The 25,130-nt window shown below is 50.2% G+C and overlaps 9 protein-coding genes across 9 annotated transcripts; 4 read left to right on the top strand and 5 right to left on the bottom strand.

The window, feature by feature from the left end:
* Positions 1 to 430: 430 nt before the first annotated feature.
* Positions 431 to 1,498, bottom strand: N7474_005033 (uncharacterized protein; the record flags this gene model as incomplete). Its single annotated transcript, XM_057196448.1, has 2 exons — positions 431 to 1,340; positions 1,416 to 1,498. 2 exons carry the CDS (start codon positions 1,496 to 1,498, stop codon positions 431 to 433), a joined length of 993 nt encoding a protein of 330 aa, XP_057053844.1.
* Positions 1,499 to 2,570: 1,072 nt separating this feature from the next.
* On the top strand, positions 2,571 to 3,741 carry N7474_005032 (phosphatase PAP2 family protein; the record flags this gene model as incomplete). The annotated part of the gene is made up of 2 exons (XM_057196447.1): positions 2,571 to 2,671; positions 2,730 to 3,741. The coding sequence occupies 2 exons, from the start codon at positions 2,571 to 2,573 to the stop codon at positions 3,739 to 3,741; spliced, it is 1,113 nt and encodes a 370-aa protein (XP_057053843.1).
* A 1,918-nt stretch (positions 3,742 to 5,659) lies between these two features.
* N7474_005031 (uncharacterized protein) lies at positions 5,660 to 6,129 on the top strand (the record flags this gene model as incomplete). Its single annotated transcript, XM_057196446.1, is given in 3 exon segments — positions 5,660 to 5,785; positions 5,802 to 5,903; positions 5,917 to 6,129. The coding sequence occupies 3 exon segments, from the start codon at positions 5,660 to 5,662 to the stop codon at positions 6,127 to 6,129; spliced, it is 441 nt and encodes a 146-aa protein (XP_057053842.1).
* Positions 6,130 to 8,119: 1,990 nt separating this feature from the next.
* On the top strand, positions 8,120 to 9,706 carry N7474_005030 (uncharacterized protein; the record flags this gene model as incomplete). The annotated part of the gene is made up of 2 exons (XM_057196445.1): positions 8,120 to 8,616; positions 8,677 to 9,706. 2 exons carry the CDS (start codon positions 8,120 to 8,122, stop codon positions 9,704 to 9,706), a joined length of 1,527 nt encoding a protein of 508 aa, XP_057053841.1.
* Positions 9,707 to 10,671: 965 nt separating this feature from the next.
* Positions 10,672 to 11,967, bottom strand: N7474_005029 (uncharacterized protein; the record flags this gene model as incomplete). Its single annotated transcript, XM_057196444.1, has 1 exon — positions 10,672 to 11,967. One exon carries the CDS (start codon positions 11,965 to 11,967, stop codon positions 10,672 to 10,674), a length of 1,296 nt encoding a protein of 431 aa, XP_057053840.1.
* An 874-nt stretch (positions 11,968 to 12,841) lies between these two features.
* N7474_005028 (uncharacterized protein) lies at positions 12,842 to 13,294 on the bottom strand (the record flags this gene model as incomplete). Its single annotated transcript, XM_057196443.1, has 1 exon — positions 12,842 to 13,294. The coding sequence occupies one exon, from the start codon at positions 13,292 to 13,294 to the stop codon at positions 12,842 to 12,844; it is 453 nt and encodes a 150-aa protein (XP_057053839.1).
* A 3,504-nt stretch (positions 13,295 to 16,798) lies between these two features.
* N7474_005027 (uncharacterized protein) lies at positions 16,799 to 18,587 on the top strand (the record flags this gene model as incomplete). Its single annotated transcript, XM_057196442.1, has 4 exons — positions 16,799 to 17,104; positions 17,173 to 17,413; positions 17,462 to 17,530; positions 17,584 to 18,587. Coding segments are annotated over 4 exons (1,620 nt in total), but the record flags the coding sequence as incomplete, so codon positions are not given.
* Positions 18,588 to 19,833: 1,246 nt separating this feature from the next.
* N7474_005026 (cation diffusion facilitator family transporter) lies at positions 19,834 to 21,615 on the bottom strand (the record flags this gene model as incomplete). Its single annotated transcript, XM_057196441.1, has 4 exons — positions 19,834 to 21,204; positions 21,274 to 21,360; positions 21,427 to 21,473; positions 21,537 to 21,615. 4 exons carry the CDS (start codon positions 21,613 to 21,615, stop codon positions 19,834 to 19,836), a joined length of 1,584 nt encoding a protein of 527 aa, XP_057053837.1.
* A 1,404-nt stretch (positions 21,616 to 23,019) lies between these two features.
* On the bottom strand, positions 23,020 to 24,087 carry N7474_005025 (uncharacterized protein; the record flags this gene model as incomplete). The annotated part of the gene is made up of 1 exon (XM_057196440.1): positions 23,020 to 24,087. The coding sequence occupies one exon, from the start codon at positions 24,085 to 24,087 to the stop codon at positions 23,020 to 23,022; it is 1,068 nt and encodes a 355-aa protein (XP_057053836.1).
* Between the last annotated feature and the right edge of the window lie 1,043 nt (positions 24,088 to 25,130).

Here is a 25,130-nt window from a genome sequence, read left to right as displayed (position 1 = left end):
CAGCTTATGACTAGTCTAGTTTATAGATAGGGATTGCTTTCTCTACGTTCTCAACCAAGCGGCGAATGTCTTCTACAAACCGTCGAACAATACCGATATTTATGCTCTTGATGATAAAGAACTCCTTCAAGGTCAAGACCATTCTCGAGCATCACGTCGCAGACTTGTCGAAATGCAGTCTTGAGGTGTCATTCGTGACCTTGGACACCTGTCACTCACTGCGTCCTAACTCTCATTCTACTTATTAAAAGATAAAGTCGGTATGATCAAGTGCATAGAAAGCTCGGAGAGGTATTCTTTTTACAATTGTCGTTGGTAAGTAGGCTTTTCAGTGTGTGTATTTAGGAGAACCTTTATCTTGTCAATCTTTCATTCTAAGCGTGCTCGGGGTTGGTGAAATGATTCATCAATAGTGACGGTATCTACACCTTCACGATCTAGTATACGCGACATAATTTCGCAACTCACGAGACCAATTTGGCGTACCCCAATATCGTATTTTAAGACCGAGCTCATGGACTATTTGCACCTGTTGACGAAGATTGAAGAGTTGGCTCTCTGAGCTCTCTGAGAATCCATTGAAATCAATATCTCCAATCGCTCTGTGGAAATCGGCGGAAGCATAGTAGCTATTTTGCTTGCTGTAGTCGGAGTTTCGAGGTGGAGTGTGCGAGGACTGAGGTGAGAGTTCTAAGAGTGGAGCATCGTAGAATATACCCCTAAAGGGGCTTCGTTCTAAGACGCGATAGAACGGCACATTTCCAGTAGCAACAATTTTGATTGGACCTTGCACAACCTCTGACCCATTAAAATAAGTTAAATAGCCAGCTTCTCGAAGAGGCTTAAGATGTGAAAGAAGTTGAGACCATATACGCTCTGGGTCAGCATCAAAGTCCATCAGCAGCACGAGGGTTTGTGTAGGGTCAATTTCCACGCTAAGAAGGTCATCCTCATTTTTGTTTGCCCCAGAGTGTAGACCTTCTAGCTTTGTGTTGTGCTCTCGGATTATCTCTAGCAGAGGACCAATGTAAACTCCCCGGAGGTTTATTGCTTGTGACAGCATATCAGGGTTTGGTGCAACCAAAACATCATTTCCAGCAGGGAAAAGCGTCATTTCAATGCTCATGCAGCCTGAAGAGATCGCGGACTGCAATGAGATACGACGTCCATGGGCGTTGTGCGAATAACAGGTGACAGGAATTGTATCGTGTGCCGTCCAATGTGAGAATAACGAGAATTCATTTTCGAGGATATTGAAACCCTGAGAGGGGGACCCCGGGTGCACTCGAAAGAGAGCGTTGTCAGCTTGCTGGGCCAAGTAAAGAAGCTTGTAGATGCCACTGGCTCAGCCGAGGTATTAGTTGTGCACAGCATGAAACCTGGGAAGTGTTAGGGAGGGAAGAAACAATTCTTACATGATAATCAACAAACCCAGCAACAGCACCGTGCTGCTCGGCTGGATAATGCTCGCATCGAGGATGGCCAGGATTGGTAGCATAAGGCGCTGTAAAGAAAAAAAATCGGGCGAATTTCTCTCTGTGCTTCTCCCGGGCGGTAGAAGCTCCCAAGCGTCCGAAGTTTATTGCGAGGAAATGGGGGCTGCCTTGATGAGTTGGAGGGCCAAGGGTCGTCATAAGCGTTAAGGGTATAACCCCTAGGAAGCATATCTACTCCACTCGCGCCTCCTATGGAGTGCTTAATCATCATGAGTGTTTGATCCCTGCTTCTACAGAACAGAACCCTAGAAAGGGTTCCTAGGCTTACGAGTGCTGTCCAAATCCGGAAAGCGTCTGCCTTGACCCTCAACCCAGGGCGGTACAGAGGGCGTAATGGCGTCCAGTCACCGTCTTCTGGTAATGACTGTGATGTGGGCTAATACATGGTCTGTGCGGAGTTCGGCAAACTGCCCGTGTTGATCTGCTAAGCTCAATTTTCCCGGAAAACTTGACCAGCAGAACCAATCCGGAGCCGCCAGTGACATCTTCATCTTTACAGTAGTGGTAAATTATCACGCTTCAGGTTGACCCCTTTCTGTAAGACCCTGATCCCTTCCGGGACGCCCAGAGGACGTAAAGCTTGTATGAGCTTTCTACTCATCCAGTTTGCTGTCATTGCGTGCTATCTGCTCGATCTGGCGCCCTTGAATCATGGATCGAACTCACCTTCAAAGGTGGATAAGACCCCCCTCCCCCCCCAACCCCTTTAAGGAGTCTTAGGGGACGAAGAATATTCTCGAACAAAGTTTGGTTCTCGGTAAACTAATCCTACACTTTCCCACGTCTTTTTATTCCATTTCCTTTGTTTTTCCTGATAATTTATTTCCTTTCATTTTGTGGCTTAAACCGTATCTGAAACTTGGATATACCGTATAACCGTAACAAACTGGCCCCCCACGGCTTTTCAGCGTTGAAAAGCGGTGTGGGTAGACGTGCTACTTGCGCTATGAAATTAGGGGTGATAAATCCTTCTTCTGCCCACACACTTATCTCCGTGTCTCAATTCGTCTGCTCTTTCTGAGTGTAGAGCTCCGAAGCTATCTGGTGACTGTGATAAATTTATGTATATCCACGATGGCAAATGAACCGAGTCACTTTGAGCCTGCTTTAATTTCTGGCGGGAAATCCCCCTTACGCTTGGCTTTTTCTTACGTGCTTGACTGGATTATTATTATGTCGGTGCAATTACCTCCAGTCAAAAATCCCGATCATCTGCTAATTTTGGGTATCAAGTATCGTCGCTGGTGTTGGTGGTTACTTATACAAGATTACCGGGTACAACCATGCATTTTCTCTCGATGATCCGTCAATATCCTATCCACTCGTCGCGAACACCGTTTCCATCACTATCGTCGGCATAGTCGCTTGCGCCGTACCCGCTGTTGTCATCTTCATCCTTTGTCTCCTGATTCCTTCGTCTACCATTCAAATATCAAGCCAGGGTGAGGGCGACACAAGGAGCTTGTGGCACCGTCGACTCTGGGAATGGCATGCGGGTTGGCTAGGCCTTGGCTTCAGTCTGGCAGGAGCGTTTCTGGTCACTTCTGGTCTGAAGGACGTAGTGGGAAAACCTCGTCCTGACTTTCTTGCTCGATGCGATCCTGACCTCTCCAACATCGCCGCCTACGTGGTTAGCGGTCTTGGGTTAAATAAGACATCGGCGCCCATCCTGGTCAACACTGGCATTTGCCGGAACATGGATATCAGTGTTGTGAAAGATGGGTTTGCCGCCTTTCCCTCTGGACACTCATCATTTTCTTGGGCAGGATTGCTTTACTTGTCTCTCTGGCTTAGCGCAAAGTTCGCGCTCACGTTTCCTGGTCCGTTTCGCCTCTCTCCCTCGAGAAGACAGGGGGATGGCAACGTCAACATGGTTTCACCATTCCGGTCCTTGGCAGCAGCTCCACCACTTTACCTCCTTTTACTTGTTCTCGCCCCAGTAGCTGTGGCTCTCTTCATCTGTGCCACTCGTTATGCTGACTATATGCATGCTGGTTGGGACATAATCGGTGGTAGTCTTATCGGCATTGCTTTCGCCTGGGCTGGGTTCCGATGGTACCACGTTTCGCCTCGTGGTGCAGAATCCTGCGGCTACGCTGGATGGGCTTGGGCACCGCGGCCAACATGGGGAGCCTTTGGGGTGCCATTTGGGAGCCCGGGTTTTGGGAGAAACGAGGATTCCATGAGGGAGGTGCGGACAACCACAAGTGGCTATGAGGATCTGGAGCTTGGGCCAATACAATAGTTTGATTCCTATCCCTTACCATGGATTTAGCACATGCAAAACAACGTTACTTGAACCTGCCAGGGCGTGACTGATAGTTTGATTGTTGTATCGAAATTCTAGGTAGCCCTTTTCATTCAGTAATAAATGCGGGCTCTGACCTTTCTATCCATATCTTTATACTCTTACCTCGAAAGAAGAAGGACCATTAGAGCAAAGACCCACCACAACCTTGATATACCTATAGGCATTAAAAGACTAACAGACCAAAGGAATTGCGTTGTGAGTGGTCTAGTGCCAGAAGACAAAGAATCGGCCATTGGGGACATCGAAGCCCTCGTCAGAAGAGCCTGCGTTATCTCTTAAAAATAAAGGGCATCGCCTTGCCGAGCCAAGTAAAGAAGTTTGAGGAGATCGTTGGTTTGGCGGAATTAGCTATACTTGATAATTAATTTTCGTGAAGGTCTTCATAAAGAGAATGTAGATCCTTATAGGACAGTCAACAGTAGCCAATAATAGCGCTGTGTCACTCAACTGACAAGTGCTCGTCTCGACAATGGACAAAATTTGCGGCACTCGTGGCTATAAAGAACAGGACTACGTGAATTCCCTCGGGTCTTGTTCCGGGCGGGGGAAGTCTCAGGGCTCCGATGTCCAAGTATGTGAAATCATAAGTAATTCCTTATGTCGGAATATGTGGAAGGCACACAGGCTAGTAATTGGCCAGAGGGTCTGAAACAGTGTGTTGATTGATTGAGATGTGTTGAGAGGACCGCTGTTGAAGGGTCTTTTTCTAGTGGTGCACTAGGGTTATACACTGGAGCTCCTCTGCCTCGGTGAGACCCGATTTACAATGCAAAACAAACGGAGCGGCGGGTATCGTCTGAACTGCATAACTCCTACAGTAATAAATTACCGCCGCTCAGGTTCGACACCTTATTCGACCGGAAAGCCAAGAACTGTCACCACACTTATAGATATAAGCACCTTTAGCTTCCCCTAGAGTATGCTCTGGGTTCTATTGAAGTGCTTAATTATCGCAAGTCTTCGATATTCCCCAGGGTTTCAAAGGTTCCTAAGATGGCGAGTGCTGTCCGCAGTCCGGATTATGTCTGCCTTGACCCTCTTGACTAGCCGCATACAGAGGCGTTCAGCCACGGGTCTCTATACCGAATTAGGCTACACCTGAAACGCGCCTGTCGGGGCCAAAGTTCACTAGGTCGGGGTTGCCGAAAGCTTGACCTCGGGAACCAACCGATCTCTACTTTCACCTGTCCGGCCCGACCAGCTACTCCTGGATTGCGGTCGGAACAGGCAGCCAGATGCCGGATTCGCTTATGATCGTGATCTACTCCAATGCTGATGGATCAAGTGAGTCCTCAAAGACTCCCTTTTACCCAGGTGACTCGTCCTCACGTATAATAACGCAGATGTCACTGTGAGTCCTCGTCTTTCCTCGGGCAAACAGGAGCCGGTGTATTCATCAACTATTGCCCTTGATATTCTAGACGGAACGGGTATCTCCAAAAATGTGATGACCGTCAACGCACGATGCTCCAACTGCACTAGTTGATCAGGCGAGGGGTCAGCCGGATTTTTGGATCTCCAGTCGACTTCTCAGCCGTGGATTTTTGGGCTCGGTCCGACTGGTGGCCAGGCTGCAATGCTGCGGAGCAACTCCAGGTCAGCCGGTATGGAACGACACTCGGAATAAGGTTCGTCCTACACCCTGTTACAAAACTCACTTGTGTCCATGCGCTCATGCATTTTAGGAACGTTCATTGTGGACATGACTCACGCAACGGGTGGCTCCGGCAGACTACCCAGTACCTACTCGACCTCCGTCGGCGCATCGTTGAGCAATGACGAAGTTACGAATGACAGCAACTAGCCGAGCATCATCCATGCCTTGTGCGCATGCGTGGCGCTTATCCTCCTCATGCCGACCGGCGTCCTCTTCCTCCGCATCGCCCCGAAAAGTGTCCGCTGGCACTGGATTAACCAAAATCTGGCTGCGGTCATTGGTCTTGTCGGCATTATGATTGGTTTCTACTCTCAGCACCATGTACGACAAATCACAGAAGTACGGCTCTGCACACCAGATCATCGGAGTCATCATCTTGATCACAATTCTCGCTCAATGGGGCATGGGACTGTGGCATCATCTTTTGTACAAGACACAAGTCGCCGACCAAGTTCGGTCCCATCCATCGCTACTTCGGATACGTCGTCTTCATCCTGGCCATCATTAATGGCGGCATCGTTCTTTCCTGGTCATACGCGTCCAAGTCGGTCATCATCGGATATTCGATCGGTGTGCTTGTTGTGGGCTTGGGTCTACTGTTTTTCTTTAGCTGGTTGAGATATACTTCTTGGCGCAACCAAAAGCAGCACAGTGGCAGTCCTTGAGGGATGGAGAGATTCAAAGGCAGCGAGTCTGACAGCAGTCAGTGGGCCCAGAACACAGATAGAGGCCCCACACACGACCGAAACTATACCAGTTACGGCCGGCTTTAGACAACTTGTGATGAGAAACGTGAAGAAGGTGAGTGGGTGCCTGAGGTGTCAGCGCCCACCGCCGTTGTAGATAGACCTTCCCTTCCGGGAAACTAGGAATACCATCATCATCTCTCTCCGCTTCTTCTTCGGCTCTTCCTAGTGATCACCGATCCCAGGTCCTTGGCATGCGGGTCTCTGGCTCCCCCTGAGCCACGACCGCCATCAAAACGGCATATTTGGTCTTTCATAGACGATATCTCGGGTATATATCCGAGTATGTCAGTGCCATTGCACACCTTTCGGGGAGTTTTAAGCAAGGCGTTGAATTCCCGAAATGAGCGCAGCGCGCGCCGCGTCTGGGCGGCCCGACCTCTGGCACTAGCGCGCATCATGACTCAATCTTGCCTCGCCTAACTTATTGATCGCAGAGACTTATAACACGTGTACGATGGTTGTATTCTCTAGATGTTCTGTAGGTCATGGCCTAGTATTATAGATACATACAGGTATAACTGTCGACCTCAGGAGTGGTTAGAAGTCATACAGTTCAGCGAATAGCCGCCGTTCCACTTGTTTTGCATTGTAAATCGGGTCTCAATGAGACAGAGGAGCTCCAGTGTAATAACCCTAGTGCTCCACTAGAAAAATATCCTTCAACAGGGGTCCTCTCGACACATCATCAATCAACACACATCCTAGATATACGGCTAAACTATTGGTCATCGAATTAATAGCAGATTGATCAGTGTAATCCTAGCCAGCATAACAGCCTTCAGTTTAGCCAAATAGAGGCTGATCGCCGAACGAAAGAGCTTGACTGATAAGACGGCCCCAGACAACCATCAAGTCCCTACACTCTTCCATCCGGTGGCTCTGCGCAAGTCAGGTAGCAGGCCGGGGAGAATGATTCTCCGTAAGGACGTGAGTGGCCGCATTCTGAATCTCACTGGTTGATGACCCGACTGCATAACATGGATGATGTGTTGGACATCAGCATCACCAGAAGTCCGCGTTGTCTTGCGAAATTCGTCCAAAAATTCCTGGTAGTACCTGGGATGTTCTTCCATCTTGAGTAAAATCCTCGTTGTTCAAGGCCCAGGTGCCGCAGCCCGCTGAGTGCGACGTTCACTTTGGTCGTGCGTTCGATGGCCTGCTGGACGTGCTCCTTCCACTGTAGCTCCTGGTCGAAGATTACGCCCAGCAGCTTGGCCGTGGATCACGGATTAATAGTCTTCTCGTTCATGACCACGTGGCCCTTGCCCGACTCGCTCTTTTCCTGTGAGGTGATAAGCTCGGTTTTCGCGGCTGCGAACCAGGATCCGGTTCGTCGGGCCCGTACTCCAATACGGAGGATGTCCTCGGACTGGACTTTCCTAGGTTCTCCCGGGCTCAGCGGCCCACTCGATAGCGAAAATAGTCGTCGATAAGGCCGACACACCGTCGTGGAAGGGGACCCATTGGTCGAGCAGTGTGAGTTAAGAATGCGAACAAAAATAGGCGGGAGAGATAATCCCTGCGCCGGCCCGGCATTCGCCAGCGGTGCAACTTCGGTGTGGAAAGGGCAACCGAACATTTTGGTTCGCGTTGCAATGATCCCTTACATATGCAACCCGGACTCATTGGCGAACCGAGCCCTTGAAGCTGGACAGCACGGATTCTGTGGACGGGATGTGCGGGAACACTTACGTGTGCACGTAAGCTGATCTGCAGTGAAACGAGACAGGTTGACAGGGGCAGAAACACCATCCCTGCCTCATGCCTCATGCATCCTTTTGCCGGAAAAAGAGATTTTAGATGGTATCGTTCACTTTTTGAGGAGGGATTCCGAAGGAAGATTGAGAATTCCTTCTTTTACCTCTCTCATCACTTCTACCAGCAGCCCGGCAGATATTAACTAAACATGTTACGACCTAGCTCTACGGGGCCATTGCCAGAGTCATCCGCCTCTCAAGATTCGGAGCCGCCGTATCACATCTTATCCAAGAAGCAAAAATGGAATCTTGTCATCCTCGTTTCCCTGGCGGGCTCCTTTTCACCTCTGTCTTCGAACATCTACTTTCCAGCAATTGGCTCCATATCCTCTGATCTGGGAGTTGGTGCATCCATTGTTGCCCTGACCATCACTGTCTATATGGTTGCCCAGGGTATTGCTCCCTCGCTTTTCGGCGCATTGTCGGATACCAAGGGCCGCCGCCTCGCATTCACGATAAGCCTCGCCATATACACGGCTGCCAACCTAGCTCTTGCTTTCACCTCAAGCTACCCAATGCTGATGGCCCTGCGAGGCGTGCAGGCAGCAGGGTCTGCAGCGACTATCAGCATTAGTGCAGGTGTAATAGCTGATATTGCCTGCCCACAAGAACGTGGTAGCTTTATGGGGACGAACGCTGGTGTGCGGTAAGTAAATCAAATACCACTTGTGCTTTGGGAAATATCACAGCACTGATCCTCAAATAGCATGACAGGCCAGGCGATCGGACCAATCATTGGAGGCGTTCTAAATAGTGCATGGGGTTACAGAAGCATATTCTGGCTCCTGTTTACCTTGAGCATAATCGTCCTTGGTGCCCTCCTGATCTTCCTGCCGGAGACACAGCGCAGCATAGCGGGCAACGGTAGCGCCCCACTCTCAGGGTTTTACAAACCCTTTATCTATACACTCAAAGTCCCAATGGTTGGGACCGAAAGCCATGAAACGAGTCATTCAATGAACCATCGTACACCAATATCCTTAAAAAAAGCATGCAGTCCCTTAACCTACATCTTTGAAAAGGACATCGCAGCTCTCCTAGCCTGGGGCGCAGTGGCATACACAGCATGGAGCATGGTGACCTCCTCCACCACAACGATGCTGCTGCACGGCTTCCCCTTCCTAACCCAGTGGCAAATTGGCCTATGTTTCCTCCCAAATGGCCTTGGCTGCATCTGTGGCTCGCTCAGCACAGGCTGGCTCCTGGACAAAAGCTTCAGGATTGTCGAGGCCCAATACAAGGCAGAACGAGACATTTCACCCGAAGACAATATTGACTCACGCGATTTTCCCTATGTGAAAGCTCGTTTACGCATAATGCCCTTCTTTAGCATTGTTCTTGTGATTTCCCTAGCGCTGTACGGGCCAAGCTTCGAGTTCAACGACTTGCGGCATTATTTCGGTCCCAATCTAGCCGCCCCGCTCATCCTACAGTTCCTGATTTCATTCACGGCGACTGCCATCTTCAATATCAACTCGACAGTGCTGATCGACTGCTTCCCCGACCGACCTGCCAGCGCGACGGCGCTCAACAACCTGTGCCGCTGTATACTAGGCGCGGCTGGCGTCAGTGTCATCCAGCCATTGATTGGTGCCGTAAAGGAGATGGTAGCTTTCTTTATAGTGACGAGTGTAGTGTTCCTGTTCACGCCACTCATATGGGTTGAATGGAAGTTCGGGGAGAGGTGGAGGCGAGAGCGAGAGAAGAGGCTTACCCGGTGGATTTGGCAAAGTTGAATTGTGTTTCAACATATGCGGCTAAAAGGCGTTAGAACTAGATGTTCCTTGAGCTCGTTTTAGATGGAGATTAATCCGACGGCGCCACATCTGTTTGAAAATCATCGAATCCAATGTTGCCATCACTGCAACTGTACATACGCCTAGTCTGCGTCTGATACTACCGTTAGTCGGCGTGGTAATATGCAGGATTTGATATAGGCAATTAGTGTCGCAGCTCTCGTGTGAACATGCACCTGCCGATCTGGCCTTAGCTCGACGTATATTACGCAGGTCGCAGCCACATTACACCCTCCGGGCCGAGCCAATATGATATCACTTCTTCGTCATGCTATTCGGAAAAAATTCGTCCAACCTCCAATCGTGGTTGCTTCGAGGAATTTTTCGATCTTTCGCACGTGCCCACGGTTTTGGCCGTTTTGTTGTATTACTCGAATGTGCAAATTGGCCGCATTCAGTCCGAATTGGAACAGAGGGTGGAAGGGCGTCCAGTCTAGTAATTGGTCAGAGGTTCCAAAAGAGTGTTGACTGAGGATTACCTGTTGTGATGACCGCTGTTGAAGGGCTTTTTTCTAGTGGAGCACTAGTGTTGTTACACTGGAGCTCCTCTGTCACGCTGAGACCCGATTTACTATGCAAAATAAGTGTAGCGGCGGGTATCCGCTGAACTGTATGAGTCCTAATGGTAAATTACCACCCCCCAAGTCGACATTATCCAGAAAAAAATATAGGATATCCCTTAAGAATACGATCTTCAAACTTATCAATCCCATAATTTCCAAATCTAGCGTCTATCCAAAAAAAAAAAAAAAAAAAAAAAAAAAAAAAAAGATGGGATATCCCCAAAGAATCCAATGTCCAAACTCATCGATTCCATAATCTCCAAAATCTACAAGATATCGACACGCACACGCACATGTGAACGGAGGTCTTCTTATCACAGCCAGCAGACGCTAAGGGGCCACTTAATAGATCAGCTCGTACAGATTGCCGTTGGTGGCGTTGGTGTCGTTACGGCCGAGAGAGCCGAGACCGAAGTTCTGGATGGCACCACGGAGAAGACCATAGGTGGTGATATAGGTGTTATCCTCGGTGTTGGGGGTGACACCTGCACCGAAAAGCATAGTCACGATGTGGTTGTCGTTGTTGGGGCTGGAGTCATCATCAGTCTGCCAGGTGGCCTCGTCAAAAGTAGCAACCACCAGAGTTCCTTGGGCCTCCAGCTCGGGCAGGTAGAGGTCGAGCCACGAGTTGAACCAGATGGCACCAGTGGTGGGCTGGTCGATGTAGACGCTGTTAGGCTCGGGATCGTGGGAGTTGTGGAGCATGTCAGGGACGTAGAACGAGTACTCAGGCAAGGTGTGGACCTTAACGTGCTCGGCAAAGGTGACGTTAGCATCGTAGAGCTTGGCGCAACGCTCGTAGTTAGTGGTGTAACTGCTGAAGAGCAGAGCGGGGACATCCAGACGGCGGTAGATTTGGGAGGACCAATCGGGGTTTGTGTTGTCGTAGGGGCCGTTGGTAATGTAATTGTTGCAGTCGTTGGGGCCACGGTGGGTCTCAATAGGGTTATACCACTCGTTATAGGAGGCGTAGGACAATTTCTTGGCGTCAAGCAGGTCGTAGACGGTGGTGGTGTTGATGTTGTAGAAGTCTTCATTGGCCAAGCCGAAGAAGTCACCAGCCACAATAGCAGCGTAGTTGGGCAACGAGGGGTGTGTAATGGCATGGAAGTTGGTCAGAGATTTGCCCTTGGTGGCGAGCATTTGCCAATAAGGGGAGGCCATGGTCCAGTTGTAGACCTCGTTCTCGAAGATAACGTGAAGGATCTTCTTGACCTTGCCCTCGCCGTCCTTGCGCATGCCTCCGTCGGCGCAGAAGTCACGGGCGTGGACACGGGAATCATCGCGGTTACCGAAGATGCTGGTCTCGTTGATGGCCTTGGGGTTACCCTCGTTGATGATGAAGTAAGGGTGGGTGGTGAGAGAACCTTCGGGGAAGTAATTGTAGCCGGGCTTCATATGAGGACCGGTGAAGTTGGAGCCGGCGACGGTGTTGTTGTTGACGGCCCAGGTGTAGTAACCTCCATACTGCTCAGGCTCGAACGGAACCTTGTAAGTGAATGTAAAGTTCTTCAGCGAAGGGTCGTTGGCCTTGAGCACGTTACCACCCTGAAAAGGGACCTTGTCATCGGGGATGATGTACTGGGCGGAGGCCAGGTACGGAAGGGCCAAAAGGGCAACCTTAGTAAAGGAGAACATTTTGCTGGTGCTGGATGGCAACGTTCAAGTGATCTTAGAAAATTCATGATGGCCTGCCAGCCCATCTTTATACTTTTCAAACTTGTTGCAACCGCTTGAAGTGTGCTCGACACATGTGTCCGATCTCGATGGCGGATTGGCTTCTATCCGCACCTGCCCGGACGGCGTAACGGGATTGGATTTCCTCGGTACGGAGCAGATGCTAAGCTCAGCCGGTATATTTACGTTGTCGATCTTTCGGGGAAAAGCTTGCATCCAGTGATTGAGCCGAGCATTAGAGCAAAAATGGATATAATTTAGCGATCCGTCAAGGAAATGATAAATGTTCTATAAACGGAGAGCCAAGCTTTGGTTAAGCTTCAGTTAATTTCGGTGGAAAAGAGGGTCCGGGAGGCGCGACTAACTTTCGGCTACTGTAGGCTAATGTGAAGCACCCGCACTGGGTGCTAATCTGGCACAAGCGTGCGCCCACCACGCGCTGCAATTGCAGCGCATGGCAAATAAGCAATTTCCGAACAGATCTAGAATAATTGCGGGCCAATAGGATCGTTGCAACTAGTTATGGTGGAGTTATTCGGCGCTAGCCGTTACCTTTACGTGTCGGGCCCAAGACAGCAGAAATCTTCCTTCGCGATATGACGCCTATACTCGAGAAGCAGTGGGGATACACCATATAGCAGACTCCAAAATGCAACCTTTTATGTGAGATGGACCTTGGATCTGGTCTTTGCTATTACTCTAAGATCCGCCGCCCAGCCGCGCCTTGTACGCGTCCGCAGCGCTCTTGTCCACCAGTCTCAGCGCATTGATGAGCTCCTGGATCGGCCCGCGTAACTGCTCAATGTCCTCGTTACAGAGGCACAAGGGGGAGAGGTTATGCTCGAAGTAAATCCGGTCGGCGATGCTGATCGGCGCCGCGAGCGCTGTCAGCCGCTCTGCGAAGGTGCCACGCTCCTGGGCTTCGCTCCGGCTGCTCGCGACGGACTCGGTGAGCAGCGCGAAGGTGTTGTCCAGGCTGTGCAGCCGATCGATCGACATAACCCGCCAGGGTTGCGCATCGGGATCTTCCGCCACCGTGCAGACAGCCTCGTAAACCGGTTGGCGAGGTCCAGCGAGCCAGTGCGGACAGCGCGAGGAATCGGTCGTACGCCCCGGCCGACTTATCGCCTAGAAGCGCCGCCGCGTCGGGCTCCGGCCGCTTCCAGTCCCCTTCTAGCGCTGCGGCAATTGCCGAGTCTGGGTCGGTCTCCTGGCCGTCCGCATCCGTGAAGAATAGCTGGTGGGCAAGGCTGAACTGATAGATGCCGTTTCCAGACGTGTCGTCCATTAACAATCCCTATGTGATGGGCCAGGTCTTATCTTGATGGAAAAGAGTGTATTCAGCGGAAAACAACTAAACTGGAGAGAGGAAGGAAAGGAAGGAAGGAAAGAACGAAAGAAATTAAAACTGCTATGGACGTCGAGGTTCACGAGTCACGTGACGGTACATGACCTAATTGTCTAGACCGCTACCAATTCAGTGTTACACGCCAGGAGGAGATCGTGAGGAATCTTGTGCATTCAACGACGGTATTGTAACAATACGGGTTGGGAATTTAAATGACATTTGAAAATATACTTCCTCTCTCCCTGGAAGATGGTGTAATTTACACCATCTTCAACGCCCACTGCCAGACAAATATGAACGGCACAGAATGGCCGCAAATCCGCCCCCTGCTACTTGAGAGTCGATTCACGATATGAAGTTGTAAAAGTCATCTTTGCGTCCAGGGTAAAAACCTATGTTCTTCCCCACCCCCAATCCTGGTGACCGAGAGCGACGATCAGGCACGTTTATGCGGTGCTGGGGACTGGTATTCAAGTTTCATCTTCGAAGCATGAGAGCTAAGACCTGCCTGAACATCTTTTCTTCTAGACCAATGTACAATTCTTTTTCATCTCTTGGACCACTAAATTAATTGACGCCGATAATGCCTCGAAGACTTGAGGAACTCAGATACGAGCATTCACCCACGTTGGTGCGGGTGTATTCCTTTTCCGAGTAGACTTCACATCTTGCTTCAGTCCTGGTTTAGTCTAATCGGACTCAACTTTCTTGTTTCAAACTTTCGTGTGCCATCGCCGACGTAAAATTCATGATGTCTCTTCACTTCCTTCGATTCGACTGCCGTCGGCTATTCGATCGTCAATCGATTTGAAGAATCCGCAATTCCTCATTTCTTTGAAACAATAGCTCGTTTTGATTTTTGCCCGAAGGCACAGCCTGTCGGAATACGTCGGCGTCGTGTAGATCCCATCCCAAGCACGATTCCTCGGGTTGCCTTTTAGCCCAGTTTATGGTGCACGTGCAGGAAGGACATATCCTAGGGTAGCAGACATCAACCATTGTGATATGTATTAATATGCCGAGCTCATAGTGGATGGTAGTACTCTTGTTCTAGGACACGAATCGGCCCGGGTTACATTCATGTCTTTCACGGTGAAATAGTCTTCTATAGAAATTCTCTACCGTTCCTTGCATATTTTTTTTCTAATCTCTATGTAAAAGACAGGCCAGGGGGAACTAGACAGGTAACAGGTCTATAGTACATGCCAATTCGGAAAAGATTCTCGAAGAAATATACTGTCCATTAGTTATCTTCTATGAATTCTATACGTGATACTATGAGAGGGCTGTCCACTTTTTGTGACAGGCCAGCCACCTGGGCCAAGGACCGGGAATCGGTGGAGACCGTACGAGAAAACCTGCACGGATGCATTTACCTTTCCCGTGTGGAGCCAACAATGGCCACGTGCGATAGTTCAACGGCCATTATGGAATCCCAAAAACGTTCTCTGCATTTCGCCGTCGATGTATGTAACCCTCCAAGCCGAGGGCCAAGGGCCCAGACTGATATAGGTGGAGATGGCCGGGTGCCGATCAACCTCGGTGATTTCTGGGCCGATACAGCGGGACCCCGGGTTAACATGCTGTGAAGAAGAGGGGTTGCACTCGGCTACCCGACTTGGGGTCCTGCTCTCCTCCCGGCGCTACGGGGCGGGATAGCGAAGAATCCTGGACGCCGGAGTAGGGGACAGGGTTCAGGTCGGTGAAGGCCTGGATTCGGCTCAAATTCAGATACGGAGGATTAACGGATTTGAGAGCCAAGGAAGGATCAAGATCCAGCCTGGGCAGCCCTACAAGGTCGAGCCAAAGAGTCCTCCGAGATGGTGAAAGAACAAGTCACCCGGCCGGGCTTCGGTCCGGTCACTTCTTGGCTTCTCTGTCGTGATTGGGGGCGCTTGGGTACATAGTCCCTGTGGCCGTGAGTGCAGACCATAGTTCGGAGACACTACTGGAGGAAGGTGCAGGAGCGGACGCTAAGGTCGAGAGCCCAAGGACCCTCGGCCCTCGACCCTCGGGGGCAGAGTAGGCAGCAGCAGAAGGGGGATTTACGGGACAGGTGGGTCATGATCGACGGTCCAGAATTGGCACCATTGCGCACGTTTTCGAGACTTTCAATTTGTCGATCGATGCCGCCTAGCGCGAAACCTTAACCCGAGCTGATTTAACTCGCATTCTTGCATTCTTCTTCCCTTCCAACTCCACCGTATGACGTGTGAACTCGATGAAATGCAGATGCATCAGCCACATTAGTAGCGGATTGATCTTCGCACGCTTATGGAGGCCCCAGAATGCATTCTCATTGGACTACCATCCCCCTGTCTCCCTTTCCTGACCCCCGATTGCGTTCTGGATCTCTGTGCCCGAGCAAGGGCAGCTCCCCCCTATACAAAACAAGCCGCCCGAAACACTCCCTACTCCCTATTCAAGGGACTGTCCACATAATAGGCTGGCGAATCGAGCAGACCGTTTCCCCTGAAACGTGAATTACCTAGGCACAGCTGCTTTTCGACGATGAAGCTTGGCATTTGCTTGACGGCTCGGAACGACCTAAATTTCAGAAGGGTGCGAAAGCCTGTCATCGGTGGCTACTTGACCATGTGCGACCGCATCTCATGCCAAGCCTTACCAAGCCTTGCCTTTTCGTCTGTCATTGGCTTTCCATGTCTCCCGACGCTGTTATCATGCAGGTTCTTGTCTGCCGAGTTTCAGCTCTCTCTCGGCACAAAAAGAGAAGGTGGCCAACGCGATGACATCCAACCGAAGAATTTCTCTTTCGTAAGTCCTTCTGAAACTTGATAGCGTAGTACACATGCTACGTAGATCATACATCATTTCGTTCGCCATATGTACGTCGGAACGCGTGTGCCTGCCCTCCGAGGAATTTCACAGTTTCGATACAGGTTAATGGCATTTGTGGCATTCGAACTGCGCTTATCAAGGTCTGGGGATACCCCTACGCCACAACCCTGTCTGCCTGGCTCGAGACCAATAATAATGTGATATCGTCTTGTGCACGCCAGGGAGGCCAGCAATTGAGGTTAGGAGCTATACGTAAGCTATCACCGAATGGCCGGAGATAAATAATTCATTTGGAAGGGATTTAGCTTAAAATTTCTTTCCTGCAGATCAGGATCCATCTATCACTGAGTGAGCGGCACACGCCTTTCCGTCTTTGTCCGATCCTTGCCACAGTCTACTACCCAGGGGATGGGGCGGAGTGGCCGCCTTGGTCGAGTCCACAGTGGAGCACATGGCCTTGATTCTCGATGCATGAGCCCGTTTGATATTTGGGATCGGTGCTATCAGGGGCCTGACATCGAAATACAAATGGGCTCTGTCCATCCCAATTGTCCACGGTATCAGAATTCAAGCGTTTTGCCCGGGCTGATTGAAGCTTCCTCTTCTTGTCTATATCTTTATGATTGCCTTATTATGCAACACTAGGCCAATCTTTCAACTATTTTGTTTTTCATCATGTCTCAATTAAATTCTCCAGAGTTTCTTAAGGGCCCTGCCGTCGCGGAAAGATCTTGCGATTCCAGTCCTAGCCTTTCAACAACAGATGAAAAGGACCTTCCAACACAGTCTTCCGCCTCTATTAATCTCGAGAGCCAAATGCGGCCACCACCACCCTATCATGTCTTTACTCGAACCCGCAAATTGCAGATGGTCTGCATTGTCTCGCTTGCAGCCATCTTTTCTCCGCTATCCTCCAACATCTACTTCCCCGCCCTGGGTGTTATCTCAAAGGTTCGTGCACTTTGAACATCAGCTCAACAATAACTTGAATTCAAACATCGGAACTAACAATCAAATAGGACCTGAACGTCTCAATGTCACTTACAACGTTGACCGTCACCATATACATGATTGCCCAAGGTCTTGCTCCTAGTATCTGGGGCGCATTCTCTGACACCATAGGCCGTCGTGGAATTTTCATCGGCACTTTTATCGTCTATATGGTTGCAAACATTGCACTGGCTGTGTCAACCAACTATGGCGAGCTTATGGCTTTCCGTGCCCTGCAAGCTGCCGGTAGCTCGGCAACTATCTCGATCGGTATGCACATCCCACCTGAAGTATGAAATCCTTTACTGATTGGAACAGGCGCTGGCGTTATTGGTGACATCACAACGTCAGCTGAGCGAGGAAGCTTGGTTGGAATTTTTGGCGGAGGTAAGTTTTTCTAAACTTATTGGTCTCAATCTATTATAGTAACGGAGTAAAAGTGCGTATGCTTGGCCAGGGCGTTGGCCCTGTGTTTGGTGGAATATTGTCTCAATACCTAGGCTTTAGGTCCATTTTCTGGTTCCTGACCATCGCCGCTGGAATCAGCCTTTTCTCTATTCTGTTCTTCCTTCCTGAAACCCTCCGTACCGTCGCCGGCAATGGCACTGTCCCTCTCTATGGTTTCTACAAGCCATGGATCTACTGTATCACAGGTCAAAAAGACGCCAAGGAGGGCTCCATCCCGACCGGTGAAAAGAAGACGGTGACCTGGAAGACTGTCCTAGCCCCTCTAGGCTTCCTGGCCGAGAAGGACGTCTTCATCACCTTGTTCTACGGTGCCATCGTGTACACAGTCTGGTCGATGGTGACATCCTCCACATCCTCCCTCTTCGAGTCCCAATACGGACTCAACTCACTGGAAGTCGGTCTGACCTTCCTGGGCAACGGCTTCGGCTGCATGTCCGGATCATACTCCGTCGGCTACCTGATGGACTACAACCACAAAGTCACAGAGCGCGAATACTGCTTGCGCAACAATCTCCCCCTCGAAACCCGCATCACCTCCAAAACCCACCCCGACTTCCCCATCGAATACGCCCGCATGCGCAACACTTGGTGGATCACAGCCATCTTTATCGTATGCACCGCCCTCTACGGGTTCTCCCTGCAAACCAACCTCGCCGTCCCAGTCATCCTCCAATACATTATTGCCTACTGCGCCACCGCCATCTTCACCATCAACAGCGCCCTAGTCATCGACCTCTACCCCGGCGCCAGCGCCAGCGCAACCGCCGTCAACAACCTAATGCGCTGCGAAGTCGGAGCCGCCGGAGTCGCAGCTGTACAGCCCATCATTGACACCATTACAGCCGAGTGGACCTTCATCCTCCTCGCCGGGATCACTCTCGTCATGGTGCCTCTTCTCATGGTAGAGATGCGCTGTGGTGCCGGATGGCGCATGGAGCGGACAGAGCGACTCAAGCGGAAGGAACAGTCTGCGTAAAGCAGAAGATCAAAACCTATCTGAAGCAACTTTTTACCTTCGACAGTATCCTCCTCTCCAACAGAAAGATAGGGGTATTCAAAAACCATTTTGGGGTATACACGGGACATGAGGCCCTTGACGACATAACGACTACATGAGATTAAAATCTACCCGCAAACCACGGTTCGGGTTCCTGGCAGACCGTGTCGACTGAACCGCTACCGACTATGTCCATTTATTTTTCTGTCTTCCAACTTGTGCTTGGCTACTAGTGGCTTACAGTCGGAGTCGAAAACAGATTCCCCTTCGTACACTCACAAATTGATTCTCGAACCCCATCCTGAAACACCCTAGTCTGTATTTGGCTTAGTCGTCGATCTCCCTTGTCTAAGAATAGAGACCGTTTTTTACATGACGGGAGGATGGCGTAAAATAATCAGGTGAATGTCAATTATTTTACAATGAAGTTGTTAAACATCGCATTTACGGGTTGATATGGTACCTCTAATCAATCGATATTAACGCAACCAAGAAAATCGCGACAGAATAAGATATTTCGTCCCAACAAATGTCTTTGATTCTGAGTGAAACTGATGTGTGAAGCCGGTGTGGATCTTATCTCCCTGTAGTTTCCTTGATAATGCGCTGAATCGATAGACCCAGCTGTGCAGATTCGTGATGTAGAGTCTGCGTGTGCACCGTTCATCTGCCTGCGTTGCCAACATCAATCCTCTTTCGGCCTGGGCGAGAATTACCAAGAAACTCATGAGCTATATAGTATCCACGAACTAAGAACCATCACTTTTGAACCTCACTCAGTAGGCATCGAAAGCAACACCACGATGACTCCGTAGACTAGGGCACTAATTACCGAGCTAGAGACATCGCCCGGAACATTTCGCGCGACGCGCAGGATACCTTAAGGGGAGATTTCTCGGCTGCACAGCCAATCTCGAAGTGTCCTACGATGCTACGTATTGGAACAGAGATATCTTCCGGCAAACCCGGCGTCGAAGCCAGAAAGCCAGCGATGCCATTCGTGTGGGGAACCAGGCTATCGGAATTGATGGTGAAGAGTGCAAGAGGGGAATCATCTTAAGGGAGAATCGCAAGAAAGCTGAGGAAAGGATACATGAGTGAACGTGTAAGTCTTTTAGACGAGGGCAAGGTAATGGGTAGAGTAGTAGAGTAGCGAGTAATGAGTAATGCGTACGGCCAAGTGACAGACCAGGAATCTGCGGTAAGGAGCAAACGCATCAAAGAATCAAATCACGTCGACGTTTTGGGGCAGCACTGGCCCTCCACGGGCGCAGTTGTCGTCGCATTCCAGGAGGCAGCCCTGGGGAGCGCCTTCCCTTACGCTGGCTGTGCGGCTAGGCATGTCAGGGACTTCAGTGGTTGATCGAGAGGATGAAGGCTGGGTCTGGTTCTGGTTATCTTCAGCGTCGCTATCAGGGGCGAATTCTGGCTGGATAGTGGAAGAATGGATGCCATAGGCGTGAAGACACCGGCGAATCTGTCGCGCGAGGCGCATGTATCTCTCAGACCCCTCACCCTTGATTTCGGTATCAACCTGGATATGGATCGAGGCGACAATCTTGGTGTCACTCAACTGCCAGACGTGCAGGTGGTGAGAGCCAATAACACCTGGAAGGCCCTCGATATCCTCCTTGATATGATCGATGCTTAGGCCAGCGGGGGCAGCTTGCAGCAGAATGCGAGAGGCGGCCTTGCACAGGGGAATAGCAGATACAAGAATGATGACTGTGATCGCAAGAGAGATGCCAGGATCCACATAGTTGCGCCAATCGTAGTCAGTCAACCAGATGATCAGGGCAGAAGCAATGACGCCGATGTTACCAAGCGCATCTCCCATAACGTGGAGGAAGACGCCACGCATGTTCAGGTCATGGCCATGGCCATGGCCGCCCTTCTGACTCTTAGGCTTGGGCTTAGCATGGTTGTGGCCCTTGTGGACATCATCCTCGACCAAGTGGTTGGGAACTTTGAACAGGCCACCATTCTCATCGGTGTAGTTAGAGGCACCATCGCGGTGGCTTAAAAGACCAGATCGCTCGTTTAGGCTTTCGTCGTCTTGGTCATCAGAATCCGAAGACTCTTCATTGTCGAACTGACCGTGACTAGCGGCAATGATATCCTGCCGCAGAGTCGCAGGGTGCACGTAGATGTCGTCCACGTTGGTGGGTCCACATCCAGCCGAAGTACTGTATCGCGGAGAGAAGCGGCTTTGAGTACCACGGCGATTGCGTGATGGAGAGGACGGCTCGATGTCCCGTATCCCAGTTCCATGAACATTCGGGGGCACAAGGGCTTCGCGCTCGTCCGCTGTGTGGTGGTGGTCACTGGATCCCCGCTCCGCTGCATCCACGTCCTCCTCGTGTCCGTGACCATGGTCATGGCTATGGCCATGGCCACCGTGGGAATGATCGTGGAATAATGCCAACCCCACAATGTTGGAAAGCAGTCCAAAACAGCCGACAACGCAGACAAATTTCGGGTTTTGGACCTCCTGGGGTTCCACCAATCTTTGAATCGCTTCTAAGAAAATCGACATACACAAGGCGACCAGGAACACGCCGTTGACTAGCGCACCGAGAGTTTCGGCGCGTTGCCACTATTTTCCAAGCACAAAATGTCAGATTCAGATCGAAGCGGAGTCCAAACTGGGGCGTGGCCAACTTACACCATAGGTGTACATCTTCGAGTTCGATTCGCGATTGGCGACCTTGACGGCCCATAGTCCAACGCAGAGGGAAATGACATCATTAAGCTGGTTGTCTGTGAGATTGGGATCGGTACAAGCGTTGCGCGCTCACACGCGCGATATGACACATACCATGTGAAAGGAGTCGGCCACAAGAGCAAGGGAGTGCACGGCATAGCCTTCAAGAAAGGCACGTTAGCAAGATCCAGCTGCGCTTCCAAAGCGACTAGTTATATACACACCTGTAATAAGTTCCAGTAGGAAGAACACAGTGTCGATAACCAGCAGGATGATGATCCTGTTGGTCTTAGAAAGCCCCATTGTGGCTGTTGTTCGCAGGCGGCGCGCTTAACGGCGCTCGACTCCGCAGCAAGAAGGGACAAAGAAGAATCCGCTGATGGAAAATTCGTCAAGCACGACAGAAAACGAGGACGAGATAAAGAGAAACAGATAAAGAGGCGCGAGGTTTAAAGAAGTTGCGACGCAACCGATAGCGGCCGCTCGGAGGGAAATTTGCGACGGAACGGGTCGCGTCTGTGGGGCGGATCGTGGTGGAGACAGGCGCATGCTAGATTCGGCCGTGCGGTGGGTCCGGCATGCCGGCGAAAATCGAAAGTATTTTAGCTTCGAACGACCAAACACACTTGTATCAAGGTTCGACCATGGAATTGATCGCTTTTGCGACAGGACTCGATCAAGACTGTTTGGGAATACATCCTTCCCGGACCGTATAGCTCCCAGATCGCTGAAGATGCTGAAGTCTTAACAGCTCAAGGACGGTCCTACAGAATCTACTCATGGCGTATGGTGGCGCACCAGTTTCTACACCTTGCTGGTTTGCCAAGACAGTGGTGTTGCCTAGAAATTAAAGCTAACAACAGGCACAGGTTCTTGTAAGAAATAGAAAACCGTGGCCCGCCACAGGGAAATGCTGGACTCCTGGAAGAACCCTAAGCGAGAGAACCGTGGAAAACCGCGGTCCCATGAGAGTGGCGCTGGCGGATGGAGCATTTAAGAGAGACTAAGAAAACTGTGGTCTGTCGTGCGAAAAACGACGACAGCCTGAAGCATTTGGAAGAGGTCTGCTATCATACATGTGTATCTATGATAAATTTGGACATTGAAGGCGATGTTAAGGAAGATCTCATACGAACCCTCCTGGGGTCAGATATGATGGCCGAGAGGATGGAATGTACAGAATGGCGAGGGCGGGGGCTCGGTGTAGTGGCGAAGAGTATGCTCTGCTCTTGTTGAAAGACAAGGTTCCGGGGTTGGAGGATATGCAAGCGGGAAAGAAAGATTCGAAAGGTCCCCTGTGTTTCGAAACAAGATCCAAAATTGGAGGGCAATGATGGAATTCCGCCACTGAAAGAGCAATATACCTACGAGCGACAAATTCAGACTGCAACAAAATTGAACTTATTCCTGGGCCTGGCTGTCTGCACAAGCCGGGATAGGTGGGTCCCCGTTTACACGTGGTGGTTGTCCGGATTGTGCAGTGATGTGAAAGACAAAAGCAAAATAGCAATTTGTACTAATAGCAAATGATTAAATACATGAACGAGTGTCTATACATATGTTATGTCCCACTGGGGTGAAGGTGGCGGATGATGGGTAACGAACTGGTAAACGCTATACCAATTTACTAGTCTTCCTTTGATCGTTTGTATGCCGTCTGGTAATTTCGTGGATTTTGTCACCAGCGTCGAGGTAATGACGAAAAGTCTATGCCCACTTCCCGACAAGTGCCATGATACCAGCGCCGAGAATTGTGCATATAGTCATAAATGCCAAACGGGTCCTGTTGTTCGTGCGGCAAGGATCGAACAAAAAGTCCCGAGCTAGCAGTTCAACAAGCCCGGTGTACATCAGGATACCGGCGGAGATCGAGTCGAGGACGCCAGACACTATGTTCGCTGTGATCGAATTGGGATTGTATGTTGTTCGCAGGCCGAGTCCAATTGCGATGGAAATGGGCGTGGTTAAACCGTACATCATGCATAGGATCCAAGGAAGCCAGCTGTTTCGCTTGAAAGGAATACCGGACATTCTGGCACCAATACCCAATCCTTCGAAGCTCTGGTGGAACACAAGGACGGGGTACAAAGTTTTGAACTCGTCGCCGACAACTCCAAGATTCAAGCCGATGATCACCGAATGGAAAATGACACCGAATTCAAGAATGAGGAGGGCAGCTATCTGTTGCTGGAACGATCTCTCCGCTGCCGCAGAGTCTTTAAAGTCTTGACTGTCCCATGCCGAGTCCTTCTTCGTCTCGATGGTCGTAGTTGGAACTTCCTCGGAGGGTTGATGTTCGTGCGTCTCTTGAACAATACTAGCTCTTGGGTCTTCTTCCAAGGGTCCATACTTGGACTCAACATATAACTGTGCGCCAAAGTCCATGAGGAACACAAAGACGATCGACGTCAGTGTGATGGCAGGGGGCCAAGAGTACTGCGCCCAGTTGCCCGTCATTCCAACACAACTGGCAGGACCAATCTCTTCGTAGGCAGGATCCAACAAATGAACAAATGCTGTGGCAATGATCACACCAGTGCCGAAGTAACGAGCGAACAGATAGACATAGAGGGGAATCTTCAGCCGCGGGACTCGTTTCGCGGCCACAGGGAAGAACGTAACCGCTGTCGAGATGACAAAGATAACAAAGATGGAAGAAATGCGAGCACCAAGCATGCCATCGTACTCATTTCCCCCGAGCTGATTCCAGCAGACCACTTGGGCGAAGTCCACTGAAGTCAAATTCACGTTATTAGGATCAAATGAGGAAGACATTATTGCTTGAATAAACAGGTGGATGGCGAAGATTTTGTAGGATAGAATTAAATTATACCGGCCCCCGTGAGTACCTTGAGGGCAGCGACTTACCTATTCTGTCGGGCTGAGCCGTGCAAAGAAATTTTCCATGAAAAAACCTAATCATGTCCCCCCTATTGGCCGCACCATCACCACTTCGGGTATTAGTACTCCGTAAACTTTTTTCAATCCAATGTCACGAGTATACATGAGGCTCGCACGATGAGCCACGAGCAGCGGAGGACAAACGGTGAAACGGACCCACATATCTTGTCTGGGTTCCCCTGAACGCGAGGAAGCGCCTTTCATTTGCTTCCTCGCGATACACCCTGAATCTATAGTCAATCATAGCTGTTCTTGGTATTGATCATTCACCTTTATGTATACGTGAGACCCTCACACTCGAAGCCAAAATATCAATGCCATTATTTTTCAACTATTTCCGCAATCGAGACAGCTTCATAATGAGACATTCGCGACCTCTGATTCGGCATCATTGGGTGCATTCGGTACTAGTGTATACAGGAGTCTCACCTCCAACAGACCTTCCTGATTGGTGCGGAAATTAAAATACAGTGGCACCGCTAAAGTCTGAGACCCCCCCAAAGTATTGCGCTAATATTCTGCCGGCAATTAGCGTCCGCACCACTCAAAAACTACCATTAGTGGGCGGTATGTCCCTTGTAAGGAGGCGGTAAAGAAAGGTACTTTAGGGGGTCTCAGACTTTAGCGGTGCCACTGTACAGTAGAATTGTGGGTAGGTGGGATGTTTTCTTTTCGAAACACGCACCGAGGAATAGTGGATCAGATGAAAAGGCTTGTCTCTACGGCTCAGCCCGAAATCGGTCTGGGTCCTTTTGCTTTGCAAGCCGATCCAATTGATTGGTGCAAATGAAATAGAACCTAGATCCATCTGTGAGCCGGAGGCGAATAACCGCGCAGTTGACAGATGGCATTGGATTTTGGCCACATCAAATGAAGTGAAGGCCACACCTCTCTATTGCAATAAGAACACGATAATT

This window comes from Penicillium riverlandense (genome assembly GCF_028828495.1).
Source record: "Penicillium riverlandense strain IBT 135883 chromosome Unknown utg000003l_segment0_segment0, whole genome shotgun sequence".
Classification (NCBI taxonomy): Eukaryota; Fungi; Ascomycota; class Eurotiomycetes; order Eurotiales; family Aspergillaceae; genus Penicillium; species Penicillium riverlandense.
Note: the sequence above shows the minus strand (reverse complement) of the source record. Positions and strands in the feature narration are given on the sequence as shown.